The sequence below is a fragment of the Stegodyphus dumicola genome, chromosome 7 (assembly GCF_044657685.1).
Source record: "Stegodyphus dumicola isolate Sdum_Otavi_A_Nest chromosome 7, ASM4465768v1".
NCBI classification, from domain to species: domain Eukaryota; kingdom Metazoa; phylum Arthropoda; class Arachnida; order Araneae; family Eresidae; genus Stegodyphus; species Stegodyphus dumicola.
Genome location: NC_140774.1, coordinates 152,811,533 through 152,827,413, shown reverse-complemented (window position 1 = coordinate 152,827,413; position 15,881 = coordinate 152,811,533). Strand labels below are relative to the sequence as shown.

Genomic DNA, 15,881 nt, shown 5'->3' with positions numbered 1-15,881 from the left:
AGTAGGATAGATTAAGAAGCTTTAAGTTACTTTGACTTTCAATAAAGGAATGCAGCATGTTTCTAGTATTATTGCTTAATAAAAGTTTTGTTTTTATTGCTACCGATAAATATTTTACGGTGCATAAATAATAAGTACATCTCCAAAAACGCTGATTGCTCACTTTAGCTGTTTGTGCACTGGCTTATAAAAGAATTCGATAACAATCCAGTATGACAGCAAAATTTACTATAACCATTTTACTTACTCATATAATGGGCGCACAAATGTATGGGAAGCCATAACTGCAATTTAAATTCCTAGAATTTAAAATAATCTACGGGAGCGTGATTGGATTATTTCATTTAATTTGGCCAAAGCTATCATAGTCTGTCTAATGGGGGGAGATGACTTGGAATGGTATACGCGGGAGATAACAAAGGAAGTCTTATGCAGCCAGCCGGTTGCACTGCCGTGAAACGAAATCGGGGAAAAACTACCAGTGTTTCAACGTCTTTCAGCCGCTTCATGATTGGCGAGGAGAGGAGGTTACGTGTCATATGAAGACGCGTTTTCCGCAATTACATTACTCAAGCGTATTACTAAATCCTAACTATGATTAATTTTCGTTCCAACATATAATGTAAGTGAACAGAGTTTACTCGATTAGTAGTCTTTCACTTGACACCGTTATATTATTGATAATTTTCGTTCAGTGGTTGAAAATGCATGCACTCCAAACGCGCCGTACGCGACGCACTGAATACCGAGCCAAAATGGTCGTCCTTTAGTCCTTTCATTATCTCCGAGAAAGTGTTTTCCCAGAAATTGGTACACGAGTGGCTCTCGCGCATGCGCTTGAAAAGGGCGAAAGATGAATTCTAAAGCAGAAGTGAAACGTACTTGAAATGGCTTGTTTTCACGCATGCGCATAGAATTGATTGGCAGTATTCCCTTTGCACGTAGAACGTTTTGGAAGCAGGGAACTGCTGTGTGATTTTGGGCGCGCTTTAGTCGGGAAATTTGATGCTTTTTTGGATGCATTATTAATGTAACGACAGCGTATAACATTTTATAAGTTGCTTTGCATTAACTGGTAAACATCTATTTGGTAACTGTTTCATAATTTTTTATTCTTCCTCTTCCTTTCGGCGACGAGAACCCAGTAAGATCGTCTGACACTGATTTCTATTAGGTTCGAATCTCGGTTAGCGGACTGGTTGCGTAGGGTTCGAAGTTATGCAAAACGGTTAACTATGACCTGTTTTTCTCCTTCGTAAAGGTATATCGTTCTCAGGCAGACTTCGTATGTTTAATCAAAATTTTTACTTTCCCGTAATCAATAAATTATTCTCAGATGTAGTGAGATAGCGTTTCAGGAGAGAAAATGTGTAACTGGTAATGTATAAATTATGAAACAGAGGCTGACAAATTGGGCGAGTGTGTATCATTACATTGACAAATCAGACATTGGTAATTTGACTTAGATTTGAATTCCGGCAAATAAACCAACTGCTTGGTTGTTTTGGTTTCCCTCCCCATCTATGATGTGTGTAGGAGCCAGTTTTATCTAGAAAAGATATCGAAGAAGCTGTCCCTGTTAAGCTAATTGCTAAACTAGCCCTTTGCGTTTTTTCCGTATTTTAGTAGTTCCCCAACTCTTAAGGATCGCAACCGCATTTTGGGTGGTTGGGTCATATAAACGACCTTACATTCTCAGGAATATGTATTTTATGATATATTTAGACCCCCTGTTATGCAGCTTTTCGAACCAAAAAAAAAATTTTTTTTTCGTTACTCTTAATTTCAGATCCACTGCCGTATTCTATTAAAGAGAGTCGTTAATGATGGATCTTTTCGCAACTTACGCTTTTACCGTGCTCTCCCTGGTAAGAGCTGGTGTTTGTAGAGATCGCGGGGGGGGGGGCTAATTTTATGTGCATAGGTAATATCAGGATCTTAATATTATCAGGACCTTAATTGAAATATCAGGATCTTAGCATTTATAATCTTAAAGCAGTAAGTCTTTTTGATAAAAGAAGAGAATTAAGTTTTCAACAAATAAAACTTGTAAATTGGAATACCAACATCTCTAAAAAATTAATGCAAGTACAATTTTTAATCAGATTACCCGAATTAAAAAAGTTTGAACAGGAACAAAAAATTCTTCCTCTTACTAAAATTTTACAAGAGAATGAAATTCCGAATGAACGTCATTAACAGTCTATTTAAAAAAGCTGGAGTGGTCTACGCCCTATAAAATTTTTTAAACTAATGAATTTTTTATCTGAAAGGTCAAATAAGAGAAGAATAAAGAAGGATGTTTTAGGTTTCATAGTGTAATTTATAAATGTGTGTTACTGTTACATTTTTTCTTGACTTTATTTTTATTAACAGAGGGCCTACTCTGTTCTAAGTCGTCATGATAAACCCATAGCGTGAAAATATTATTTTTTCTAACATTTGTTTCTTCCCCCTCCTTCCCTTTCTTGCATTAATATGCTTTCAATATCTAAAAGTAAATATTTCTTTACTATATATTCACCTGTTGGGAGATTTTAAACTTTCCATCGCTAATTTCTATCACCAAAAGCGCCAAATAGGGAACCATTAGCGTCTGTTTTTTCCTTTTGATTTATTGTTCTTTGTTCTTTTTATACTAAGTTCAAAATTTTTGTTCTCCGTTAATTTTTAATATATTTTATAAATTAATACGCTTTTAATTTGAATTTTAATATTAATAAATATATTTTACTTTTCCTTTATTAAGCATTAAATTTATTTCATTTAAATTTTTCTTTGTTTCATGTGAAAGGAGGGCTGCTGCGTCGCGGAGAGTTTTTCGGATGAACTATTATAAATAATTTAAGATGGCTCATCAGCTAATTTTGAATGAACAGAAAGTCTGTGGTTTTCCTGAGAAGATAGGTTCATCTGAATCTGATCTATCTCCTCTTGATAATGTTGAATCAGATTTTAATTGTATTTCTCTTCCTGTTTTATGTATTTATATATTTCTATTGTTTCCGGGATTTCTTCTGGTTTAAAAGCACTTAGTTGATGGAGGGTTTTTTTACATTTTGAAGAATTTGGGGGATTTTACTGGTTTTAAATATGATTTCTTTCAAGCCTTTGTGGATTTGGCTCTAAATTTATTAGTATTTTGTCTGTAATTGCGAGGAAATAATACTGAGATACTGTTATGTATACACTTGGCTCGGTAAGCTCAGTTTTTTTATTCTTATATTTTGGTAAATAGCGCATTTTTTGCTTTGAAAGTGATCGAATTATGTTGTTCTTATGTTCCGGTTGAGGTTTTTATGTTTTTAGTAAATCTGCATGCAATAGTTGTAGATTGTCAACAGTTTAAAACTTTTAAGTGCCGCTAAGCGTTATGAGACCGCCACTTGTTTGCATTTGAAACTCTTAGTAGAATAATGAATTAAATTATTTGGTTTATCAACTTCAGTGTCTTTTTGTCCTGTTTGACCAGAACTGTGAGTTTTGTGCACCGAAAAATTTGTCTTCCTGCCCTTTGACTGAATTGTTTGTCTTTGCGCAGAAACTGTTTATAATCGTAAAAGTTTTTTTTTTAAATTGTTTTTACGGTATTTGTTGTTTTAGTTTTTTTCTGTATTTTACAATTTTAAATGAAGATTTTAATGAGATTTAGGGTGACTATCAATGATATCAGGTGATGTCAGCCACTTCCATAAGTGGTTACCTTAAAAAATAATTTATTGCCAGTATTTCTTTATATTATCAGAAATACTAATCACTTTTAGGAATGCTTTTCTTACAGAGCTAGGTCTCCACGAGAGCTTCGTTATAGTTGCTACTGAAAAGTGTTATTCAATTCAGTCACTGGACCCACCAGCGGCCGAGCAGTAAAGTCGCGGAACACTGGTAGTTCGGTCTGAGGTTCGAATCCTGCGAGCGGGCTGGCTGCATGGGCGTTTTTGTGGTTTTCCCCATGTGTAACGTGTATACGAGCCAGTTTTCCTTAGAAAGTCCTCCACGAAGGCATATTCCTCCTCTTAGGCAGATAGCACCCGAGGCTTTGCCATAATCACACACACACAATTCATAGTGAATAGCTTATTTATTGAGAGTTAATAAGAGAGAGTAGCTTAACTCTCAATAAATAAGAATATAACTCTCAATAAATAAGAATATATAAGCTACTCTCTCTATTAACTCTCAATAAATAAGAATATATAAGCTACTCTCTCTATTAACTCTCAATAAATAAGAATATATAAGCTACTCTCTCTATTAACTCTCAATAAATAAGAATAGCTTATTTATTTATTTTTCAGTATATTTTTCATACTTCCAACACCACATAATGGACAGCACTTATATGACTGATTCTGAGTTAGCTTAATTGCAGTGGAGGGAACTTCTTAAATTAGAAATTTTGATGATTGTATTTCCTTGGTGATTTCTTCGAAAAACCCTTGTAAAATATTAACTCATTAATTAATTAGTTCTCAGTTAATAACCAGTGGCCCTTTGAAGCTAAGAACTTCATTACATTTTCATGGCATTGAATTTGTTACATATGAATTCCAATAATATTTAAGCAATTTTAAGCCCATTAAATTAAAAACATTTAAGCATGTAGTTCAAATTTGTTTTATGATTAAAATTAATGGGGATTTTCATAACATGATGTAATTGAATTATCGCTAGTGCTCGATTAAAACTAAAAAAATTATTCTGAACAATCTTTTCTAGGAAATCCAACCCTTTCTGTGGCTGTTTAGAAGCATTAAACTGACATCTCAAACATTCAATTTATTGAAAAATTATTGTTCATTAAATTCAACATTATTTACACAGAATTTGACTAAAACTAATTTCACTTCAGGTAACCGGATAGCCAAGTCGGCTTAAAATCAAGTCAAATACTTATTATCGCATCCCTATGTATCAGTATCAAAATTTAAATCTGGTCGATGATACTTAAAAGCAAACAGCTAAGTGTTTTGTCTCTGATTGATGTTCAGTCTGTTTCAAATACACCTTTCTTAAACATCGTATTAAAATTTTACTTTAGACAAATAATTGCGATGCAATTTTAAGTTTAGTTGAGTTATTGATTTCACAACAATATGGTAATAATTTTTATTTGCGTTTAGTCCTAAATTTTCGAATGTTGACTCTGAAGTTGACATTTTAGTTATACTTTATTAACTGGTATATTTGCTTACACCAAGGCAAAAAATCATCTGTCTTGATTATGTAAGCAGAAGTTAGCATAAATGAATATATTATTAGTTAATTAAAGAAATATTCAATCTGATGTTTTAAAGATTCGGAAACTGAAAAGCACAGGGCAAATTTCTTTGGCCTCATTGCATGTTTAGGATAATTTAAGAAAGCAAATGGCTTATAGTGGTTTTCCCTTTTCCATATTTAAGATTTAATTAGTTTAATTAACGAGACTTTATGCATCAGGGAGGAAGTTTCATTTCATTAGATAATAAATGAAATAATGATTAAAGAATAAATATTTGGTTTGTACATTTTATTGTAAAGTTACTATGCCAATTAAATTTTAATTAATCAGTGAAATTGCTTTATGAAAAACCTAAAATCTGTTCGGTTTGTAGCACATGCATTTGGTTTTCCAAATTTTATTCTCAGTAATTATTCCATTTATCGTTTTATAAATGAGAATCTAACTTTCAGTAAAAAATTATCTGACATGCTCTCACAAAACTTAATTCATTTTCAGTTGAGGTGGTACATTTTTAATGGTATAATAAATTTAATGTACTCCAAAGGAGCATTCAACCTCTATACATTTAAAATTGCAGTCCCTTAATGTTTATACTGTAATGCAATAATATTTTTGTTGTGAATTAGTTTGCAATTTTACAGAATTCAGGTAGGTTTCACAGCATAGATGTCTTTTAAAACCGGTTTCATCGTTTTCAGAACTAAACGTGAGAACTTTGAAATAAATTATTTCAGTTGCTATGTGAATGTTATCTAAACAGTAATCTATTTTTATTAATCTGTTTATTGTTTAAATTTCCTTAATACCAACTTTTGGAGCTATTAATAGTTTTACTGGACATTGCTGCTGATGACGATTTTTTCAGACTTTGCTTGAAGCTTCCTTCTGATTACAAGTCTTTAAAAAAAATTTCTGTTTCTCCGCCTGCACACCATTTAAAAGCTTAATTAACATACTTTCCTTGAAAATGAAGGGAGATGCTTCTTTAGAATACGCATGCACTTTTCAGTATTTATATTCTAAATTAATTTTTACAGGAATAAACAAATTCTGTGCACTACGTCAAATCGGACTTTTAAGATGGAAATGGAACGCCGTTGTATTTTGCAGTTATTATAGTTTTGTACAAGTGAAGGACTTTCATTTTTTTTTCATATACATTGACATATTTTATATATATATTGACAAATATTGAATCAATATTGCAGTTGTTCGTGTATTCTTTCATTATGAATTTTACAATACATCGCATTTTTCAGTTAAACGCGGTAAGCGAACCAAGGGATCACCTTCGCGTTTCCCGACTGGATTACACTAAACTGCGCTATTCAGTATTCTAGGAAGTGACATAGATCGGCGCAAGCGCAATCACTTGCATCTCGAGGTAGAGGTAGTACAGCTCACGTGACTCTTATCTTGCTTGGCTGGTTTGTTGGCTGTTTTTGTGGTTCTTTTATTGTGCAATGCTGAAACTCGCTGAAGTTCAATGTTCCGATTGTATTACAGATTACGTATTTGTAATACAATAAACGGTGAATGAATCTATAAATATTTTGATCATGCTTATTAATTAAAGATTTTTATAATTTTTATGAAGATTGCATGTAGTGAGAACATTGTAATAAAATATTTTGCCGTGAGTCTTACTCGAGTTGTTCGTCTGCTGTCGGCGTCATTTGGCGACATCAGACTGTATGTGTTGAGTTCGGTGCTGGCTACAACGCATATGAAAAGGTATAGGTTTTTATATTCTGATTATTCCAGTTCCTGTATTTGTATTATATATTTCTTATTTCTTGTAGATTTAAATTGTTAGTTAAATTTTTTATTGATTTCCACATTAATTACATTATCTTTCCTGGGCAGCTACTTGCTATATCTCTACAAAAACTGCCAAAATTTTATAAATTTATTAATTTTGTTTAGAAACGTAAAATTGAGTTACGATATTTTCCCGACTCCTGTTTTTAGACATTACTTACTGTCGGACACCTCCCCACCCGTTTATGCGCAAAACATTTAATTCTTACTGATAAACTTGTACGCCATCTTGGTTTTTGCCACGTGGCAGTTTTAGTCGGACATTCTTTAGCTGTCTGAGCTAAGTATGTTTTTTTTATTATACTTTTAAAATTTTTTATTTATTTTTACGTTAAGGATTAAAAAAAATCGGCTTAAATTCGGAGGTAGTGTTCTTAGCAAGTAAATCATCGGGATTCGAACTCATCACATATGAAGTGAACAACCGACTGGTAATTATACTATACTATAAGTCATTGCACATTTTTTTCTTTCTATAAAGTGGGCAACATATTTTTCGACAAAATCTTCATTTCATTTCGACAAAATTTCATTCATTCATTCAATTAGTATCAAATTTGAGATTAACATTTGACGCATTTGTGGTTGTTGCAGTTAAAAGAAATTTCTTATACAAGGTGGCCCATAATCTGGAATCATAGGTTGGACCTTTTTGCGTTTTTTAAAAGTGCATAACATTTGACGCATTTGTGGTTGTTGCAGTTAAAAGAAATTTCTTATACAAGATGGCCCATAATCTGGAATCATAGGTTGGACCTTTTTGCGTTTTTTAAAAGTGCATAACATTTGACGCATTTGTGGTTGTTGCAGTTAAAAGAAATTTCTTATACAAGATGGCCCATAATCTGGAATCATAGGTTGGACCTTTTTGCGTTTTTTAAAAGTGCATAAAGAACATATGATTTCGGAGTTTTATGTAGGCATACCAATCTGTGGAGAAGTAGTGTGTCAGAAGTAGGGGTCCCACCTCTTTGAACTTTTAGAAAGATCTCACATCTTGAGATGAAGTGCAGGCTTGTATATATACATTTTCATTCCCCTTTTACCTGTTTTTCTCCGAATCTCGAAAGTGTTAGGCACGTGAATCCCCTTATTATTATTACATGCAGGACCTCACCTCTGGTATTAATCACTTTCAATCGATATGATAAAAGAGTTCTGGTGTAGTAAAAGTATCATTAGCATTTGCAAAGAAAGTAACGGCAAACACCGAGATTTTGTAATCTTTTCATCGGTTCCATACCTATGGAACATCCTGTAGTATATATGTGTTGCAATATTAAATAAAATGAGTAAATCTAATAATAATTATTTAAAGACCAGTTCTTAATTTAAATAAGTAAATTCTTAGTAATTGTTTCTCAGAAATTCACATCTTGCTGCCTCTCCTGGTCTTTGGCCTTCATGTTCGATTCTCAGCTTGTGACGTCCTGTGGTCACCCTGGTCTTTGGCCTTCATGTTCGATTCTCAGCTTGTGACGTCCTGTAGTCACCCCCCTTTTTCCCAATTCTGATACCTCCTGTCACCCGATCCAGACATATGTATGTCATGCGCCCCTTGGGCATAATTGTCATGAGCCGGACACTTTGCATTTAAATGCAATATCTCGGCACAATTAATAATGAATGAATGAATGAAATTAGAAGGATGAACTTTTACTTTAAAGCAATTATTATTGCAGGGTATTTTGTGGATGGGCAATGGTGGGTTTTGGTGGGCACTATAATTGGTTATTTCAATTATTTTTATTTTCATGAAAATTTTAATAAACTTTTTAAATTGAAATATGATTATTTACGAATGTTAATTATTGATCTGTGATATTACTTTGTGGGATTTTATAATTTTAATTATACCTTTTGCATTTTCTTATAAATTCTGCTTAAATGATTTTGTCATAAATTAATAAATTTTAAAGCAGTAAGAGAAAAAAAAAAAAAAAAAAAAAAAACTAAGTTGTTTTCTCTTCCGCTTTTAAAAAGTGTTTTTGCTTCAAATGATCTATCTGCTGGTACAGTTTGTTACTGAAAATACTTGATAATTATTATTTTTACTTCCTTGTACGAAGTAAAATGGAAGTATTGTAATCGCGAAAAGTTTACGCAGCATATTTCAACGCAAATATCCATTTTGACCGCTATCGAATGCAATTTAACGATGTTTTTGCGTGATATCTGTACGTAAGGACAGAATAAAAGACTCGTTTCCTCCCCCCCCCCAAAAAAATTATAAAACTGTTTTAAAATTAATTCTGAAGAGAATTTTTCGTGCCGTCTAACGAACGTATGTACGTATCTCGCGTAACTCAAAAACGAGTAGCCTTAGAACGTTGAAATTTTGTATATAGGACTGCTATCACATGTAGATATGCACCTCGTATTTTGGTTGCAATCGGCCGCACCAAACGTATATAAATATATTTATATATATATCCACTCTGTTACCCGGCTCAGTGATCTCAGTTTCTTTACTCTTATATGTTTGTAAATTGTTCATTTTTTGCTTTAAAAATGATTGAAATATGTTGTTTTTATATTCCGGTTAAGGATTTTATGCCTTTAGTAAATCTGTATGCAATATTTTTAGAATTATCAACAATTTTAAAGTTATTTAAGTGCCGCTAAGCCTTTTTTTTATGGCGGCCATTCATTGTTTACATTTGAAACAGCAGACTAGTGGATTTGTTGCCAATCTAGAGAAACTTAGCTTCGCAACAACAAAGGTAACGCCTTCATTTATTATTCCCAATTAAATCATGCTAAATCTTTTCTGGAATTTTTTCGAGGAAATAAGTGTTTAAGATTTACTTCGTAATTTTTAATATACATATATTGAGTTTTTATGTATATTTGCCTTCTCGCGAAGTGAGAAATGAATTAACTGAATGAGAAATACTCAATCGTCTGTGAAAAACTGTTTCTTTTTTGTTTACTTAATTTCTTTTATACATCATTCTAGCTTTATTATAGTATTTGAATAGAACATGTGGCAACGATTAGATAATTCTATTCTTTAAATGATATAAATTTTGTGCATTATGAGTTATAATATGAACGAAATATAATACTGTTAAGTGAATGTAGCGCCAGAGTGTCGCTATGGTAAACAAACACTAGAGTGAATTTTAAAGAATGCATTTATTCTATTGTGGTTTATGCGCTGTCGGCGAAGTAATTTAATTAAATCCAATAAGTTTAAAAGAAATGCAAGAAAAAATGCGTATAATTTAATATTCTGTACAAGGAAGTCATGTGGTGTACACATCAGATTTTTTATAAATGATGTCTCTTGCTTCTTTGGAGTCAATTTATTATTTTTCTGTGATATGTTACGTAATGACGTTTTAAAGTCTACGAAACTTAATCCTCCCCCCCCCGTCAAGTATAAAGCAACAGAAATATTTTGTAACTCCATTGACGCCTTTGTCGCTCTGTTAGAAATAAAAATCGTTCTGTCTTCGGAACTCGGAAAATAATTGCCAGAATTCAGTGGTTTAAGACAACTGAGCATTCATCATTTCTTTTGATAAGAGGAATTGGCTAATCTTTGGAATATGGTAACAGGTAATTTGGCGACATTTTGGTAAGGCGATAAAGGTTACTAGCTAGGACTTTAGCAGTGTACATGATAAAGTCAAGAGTGTGCGCAATGCCATTTTTGTGCAATTCTGGGATGTTTTTTTAAGTGAAAATTGATCGACGTTAACATGGATACCGTGTATGTGCAATTCTTAAAAACGCGGCAAGCAAAGGGCGGTTCTGCACTTTCTCCCAATTTCGCACCTATAAGCACTTTTGTTCCATAAAAGTTCTAGCGTAAGCGTAATTCTGCTAGCAGTGGGGAAAAAATGTTGAGGGGAAAAAAACATGCCTTTACTTCGTGAAAACAAAATGGCGTCCAAAACAAAACTAGCAGGTTGCTGTAGCAGGGTTAGTCGCCAGAAAATCGCTAAGTTACCATAATCCAAAGATTAACCGAGGAATTTAATACAAAAACTGAGGATATTTTAAAGACAATATATTTTGCATTAACGTTGAAATGTGCTACAAAAACATTTTAGCAGGTCAAAGGCCAGAGGAAAAGTTTCTTTATACAGCAGTCTGTTATTTATACCACATGGCAATATCATCGAAATTTTCCGTCATCTTTAAATATAATAAAATATATTGTTTGAAAATACTCCTTTTAATAATTTCCTATTTTTTGAGTGGAAGTTATGTAAGAAAATAAACAAAGTTCTAATGCATTAAATGGAGAAAAGGTGCTAGTGCAAGGGCATAAAATGCATAAATGTAAATAATTAATTTAAGGTAACTCACAAATATTTTAATAGTTAGGATGGTGTAAATGTAAATAATTAATTTAGAGGTAACTCCCAAATATTTTAGTAATTATAAATGTTCACTTTGCGTATTATTGTATTATCTTTTTGTGGCAACAGTTTTCATACTGGATTTCGTTTTAGAATCCTTTTTTTTTTTTTTTTTTTTTTTTTTTTTAAAGAGAAAATTAGTTTTAATACTAGTGTTGAAAAATAAAGGATTTGGTGTTAATATGGTAGTATTATCTGTAGTTCAATAAAATACTAAGGTAGTAAGTCTTTATCTGCATTTTATTACGTTGTCTCAGGTAAGAACCTACACTAGTTAGTAAATTCCCTGTTAGAAAATTTCTAGTAGTACAAACTAGGCAATTATCCAAAAGAATATGCAAAGCACTTATACTACTTAGTTTTACAAAATAACTTGACCAAACTTTACGTATTAGGTAATTACTACATTAGAATCCCGCAAACTCGACTCCCGATACCTCGAGATTCCGTATAACTTGACAAGATATCTCTAGGCTAAAAAGAGCAAATATTACATATAATTATTATTTATGCGTATGTTTTTCCTCTTCTGTTTAAGGATTTCAGTGCTTTTTTTCTGTAATTTTTGCCGTTTTCGCATTCTGGCATTAAATTCTTGAACTGCCTAACAAATATCAAGAGACGTTGTAATACTTGGCAACGCAGTTTGCTTCTCTCATATTTGCTCAGGCGTATAAGTGTTACATATTTTTGAGAACTTTTGATATTCTGTGAAGTGAAGATGTTGTTCGAAAAGAAAAGAAAACAAACTAGCGTGACAATGGAAATTAAACTAGGTGCCTTAAAGAGACTGGAGAAAGGGGAAAGTGTAAACAAAATTACAATGGATTTAATTATTGGACGGACTACTTTCATAGGGTGGAAAAAGAAGAGGTTCGAAACCGAGTCTTGGTGTGTGAAAAGAGCATATACGGATAGTGTAAAGGAAAGAAAAAGTATGAAAGGCGGTGAATATGAAAAAGTGAGTGAGGTGCTTTTTATTTGTGTTTCAGGCAAGCGAGCAGGGAACACCCATTTCAGAACCAATTTTACAAGAGACAGACACTTTTACAAGACCTAAAATTTTATGATGAATTTCAAGAAGGAGAGCCTGGATTTACTGCTAGTGCTGGCTGGCTCGACAGATGGAAGTCCACAGAATAGTGGGCAAGAGTAGATTTTTTTTAATTCATATATTATTTACCTCTAGGATCATAATATTCGGTTACTAGAGTTTTTTTTTAGTTAAAAACATTATAAAAGTAATATCTAGCGCATGAAAGGGTTAAATTTTAAAAGTTCAGAAAAATCCACCCCTTATTCCGTAATGTGGAGTTTGAGGATTTCTGCTGTATTACTATTTTTTTTTATATACTTAAATATTTATGATATGTTAAGGTATTGCTTACTATTTATCCCATTCTTCTGTTATTTAGTATACCGATGTAGTTGGTTGCTGGACTTGAATAATATTAAAAAGAAATTCTCCCCCCCCCGTGGTAAAATTAAAACAAAACATGATTAAATATAAATTTGCTTCAATGAGATAGTTTTATTAAATCGGTGATTTTTAGTGAATTTGATTGGGTGGTTTGTTTTATTTGATTATGGCAAAGCATTTGAAGGCTGTCTGCCTAAAGGGACTGATGCTTTTGTGGAGGACTTTCGAAGGGAACTGGCTCGTATACACGTTATACGTAGGAAAAACCACAAGAACGCCTATGCAGCCATAGAACTGGATAACGGACATAAGCCGGGATTCGAACCTCGGACCGAACTAATAGTGTTCAGCGCTCGGCTGCTGTTGGTCACTTGATTGGGCGAATAGCCGTCGGTGAAACTATTTGCTTTCATGCAAAGTTACTTCCACAAGATGGCGCGTCAGACAAAGTTTGTGTTCCGTTGCTTATATCTGTTGTTTTTTAAATATTGCGTTTAAAAAACACTTCACAGTAAAATAATTAAAAAATTTAAATTATGTTTACTTTTAAGTTTATATTATTATTAACATACCTTTTCAGATTATTATTGCTAATTATAGAAAAAGTCAAATAAAGAATTAGTAATAATTTGATATAGACTATTTGAGAGTTAATTGATAAATTTATTTGTGATTAAATTGTTCATAAAATGTTAATTTTTTTGCAAACGTTACTAATTATTTTATTTTAGCATTATAAGTTTTTAAGTTATTTAGGAATGATTTAATTCTTATAATTTGATTTTATTTGATAATTATTCCATTAATAACTTTGTTAATGCATATTTTATATGAATATAGTGGCTTCATTTATTCAAAAATTTGGTGATGAAAATTCCTTGTTAGGAGTTGCAAAATTAAAGTTACATTCTCAGTTAATATCAATCCTGAGTTTAGGTCAATATTTTATTGGTAAAATGCGAAAAAAAGCATACGTTGCTTTGGAAGGGCTGCTGCGTGGCGAACTTTCTAAGGAAAACGAATCTTATTTAGGTAATATGAGTTAAACAGTTACCCGAAGAATATGATTAAATACCCTATTTACTTCCAGTTAGTTGAAAACATGTGTCTGCCGAGTTGGGAATTATAGCGGAACGAGCTGGTTCATGGGTTATAACTACGTAAGCATTCGGAATTACTTCAATGATTGTTGCCTGTTTCACTCAGGCGAAACTATCCCCCAGCCTGGCAGTTCCTCAAGGCGAGTAGGATCGTTACTTTCGTCAAGGCCAGATTTTCCCCTTGCGCGCACGCTCAGTCAAGGAAGTAGAACGTGTGAGTAGTGGAGTCGCTGGGATTGATTTTTGGATGTAAAAGGGGCGTAATTCTAACAGCAGTTTTATCTGAGGGGGGTTAAGATACATGCAAATGTGGACTTGATTAACGTTAATTTTTGTTATTTATTTCCGTTTATTGTAGTTATAAACACAGATATTCAGATTAAAGAATCGAAAATGTTTGGTTGTAGTAGAGGAATTGTGAGTAGTTCTTGCGTGTTTCCATAGATGGCGCTAAGTGTTTTTCTTCTGTATGTAGAATTATGTCGAAAAAGGCTTAACTTGCTGTTCTTCGATGTTACTGACGTTTGTTATGTTTTCCTGGTAACTTTTGAAGTTGATATTTGGAATCTCAAAAGCGTTATGATTTAATGTTTGGAAGTATCAGGTAATTTGTCATGTATACTTTCCACTCTTAAAATATTGGGTGCAAAAATGAAATAACTGTTTTGGCCAAAAGAAAATTTGATAAAGTAAAATCACGCCAAATATTGATTTAAAAGTTGTTAAAAAGAATAGTTCTTCTAAACTCAGTATTCTGGGCAGGCTTTAGATGCATTTTACTGATATAGGCGTGGCTTACTATCACGTGATTATCAATCGATTGAGATTTTCGCTACTAAAATGGCGATATTAGTGAAATGGTTGCTGTTAACTTAATCATTTAATAACGTTTAAAAGTCTATTGTGTACTTTTTTAATTGTCTTTGCCTAATTTGGGTGAGAGAGGAGAAGGTTTAATTGTTTGGAAGGAATGCTACCCAGGACGACTTCCTAAAGGAAAACTGAATCATATTTGTTTACGACGGGCCTAATAGAATAAAATTAATCTTATGCAGAACTTTTAATTAGTCTGAGTATATTAACTCAGAAACGTGTTTTGGTTCTAGACTTCATGAAAAGACACAATTTGAAATTCGTATTAAAAATTTGTTTTCTGCTGATGGAAAAATTCGTATTGTATTTTCTTCATGATCACAAATTATTTCTAAAATAAGTAATTATTTAAACTTACCAGTTTCCTTCTAAAAATAGGAATATTTTTTGTTCGAGAATTCTGATTTTTGCAATGATGCAGTCTTCATGATGTCAAGTTTTTATTTTTCAATTTTTGTAAGTGCTTATTAGTTTATAATAATAATAAAAAAAAGCCACTTTAAAATACTATACTTCTTAATAATATTTTTACTTTCTTTTCAACAATAAGATTATCTATAAAATAGATTATTTACTGATTGAACGCTGGTTTGTATGTGTTATTTGTAAATAGGCTTTAGCGATCTTTCTAGCATCTCAGTTCCGATTTTCTGGGCATGCATCTATTGCATGCCTAGAATGATGATCTATGCAGTTTCTTTAAATCTGCCTGAAATTCAAATTTAAAAGATAAATGCATACATAAATAAAATAAATAAGAGTGCAGCCATCGGTCCCATTTAGTAATGAAGAAAAAACATTAGTTTTGTTTTATTTTATTTATATATTTTGTTGTTGTTATCTGATATTCTGGTTGACTGGTCATGCTTATCGAGATATATTTATTGGGTTTCACATAAAATAGCAAAATTTAACCGACAGAATATTCTGATTCTATATTCGATTTGTACTTCTAAGGTTTGAATTATTACTATTATTTATTTTATTTTATTTCTTTTATTTATTTATTATATTTTTATTTATTTATTATTATTTTTATTATTTTGAGGGATGGGTTTTGAAGATTG

At 32.2% G+C, this 15,881-nt stretch overlaps 1 protein-coding gene across 9 annotated transcripts in view; it reads left to right on the top strand.

The window, feature by feature from the left end:
- Positions 1–15,881, top strand: part of egg (SET domain bifurcated histone lysine methyltransferase eggless) — a 318,317-nt gene that overhangs the window by 110,481 nt on the left and 191,955 nt on the right. Inside the window, exon 1 of one of the 9 annotated variants that reach the window (XM_085820927.1) lies at positions 1,009–1,075. The exons of 6 other annotated variants lie outside the window; for them this stretch is intronic. Coding sequence is in view for 2 of the 3 variants with exons in the window: in XM_085820921.1 (XP_085677047.1) it covers positions 6,819–6,961 (143 nt within the window). In the remaining variant the exon portion in view is untranslated. Of the gene's footprint in view, positions 1–1,008; positions 1,076–6,688; positions 6,962–14,428; positions 14,546–15,881 lie in introns of those variants that run through there. 2 more of the 9 variants (XM_085820921.1, XM_085820923.1) reach the window with 2 other exon arrangements.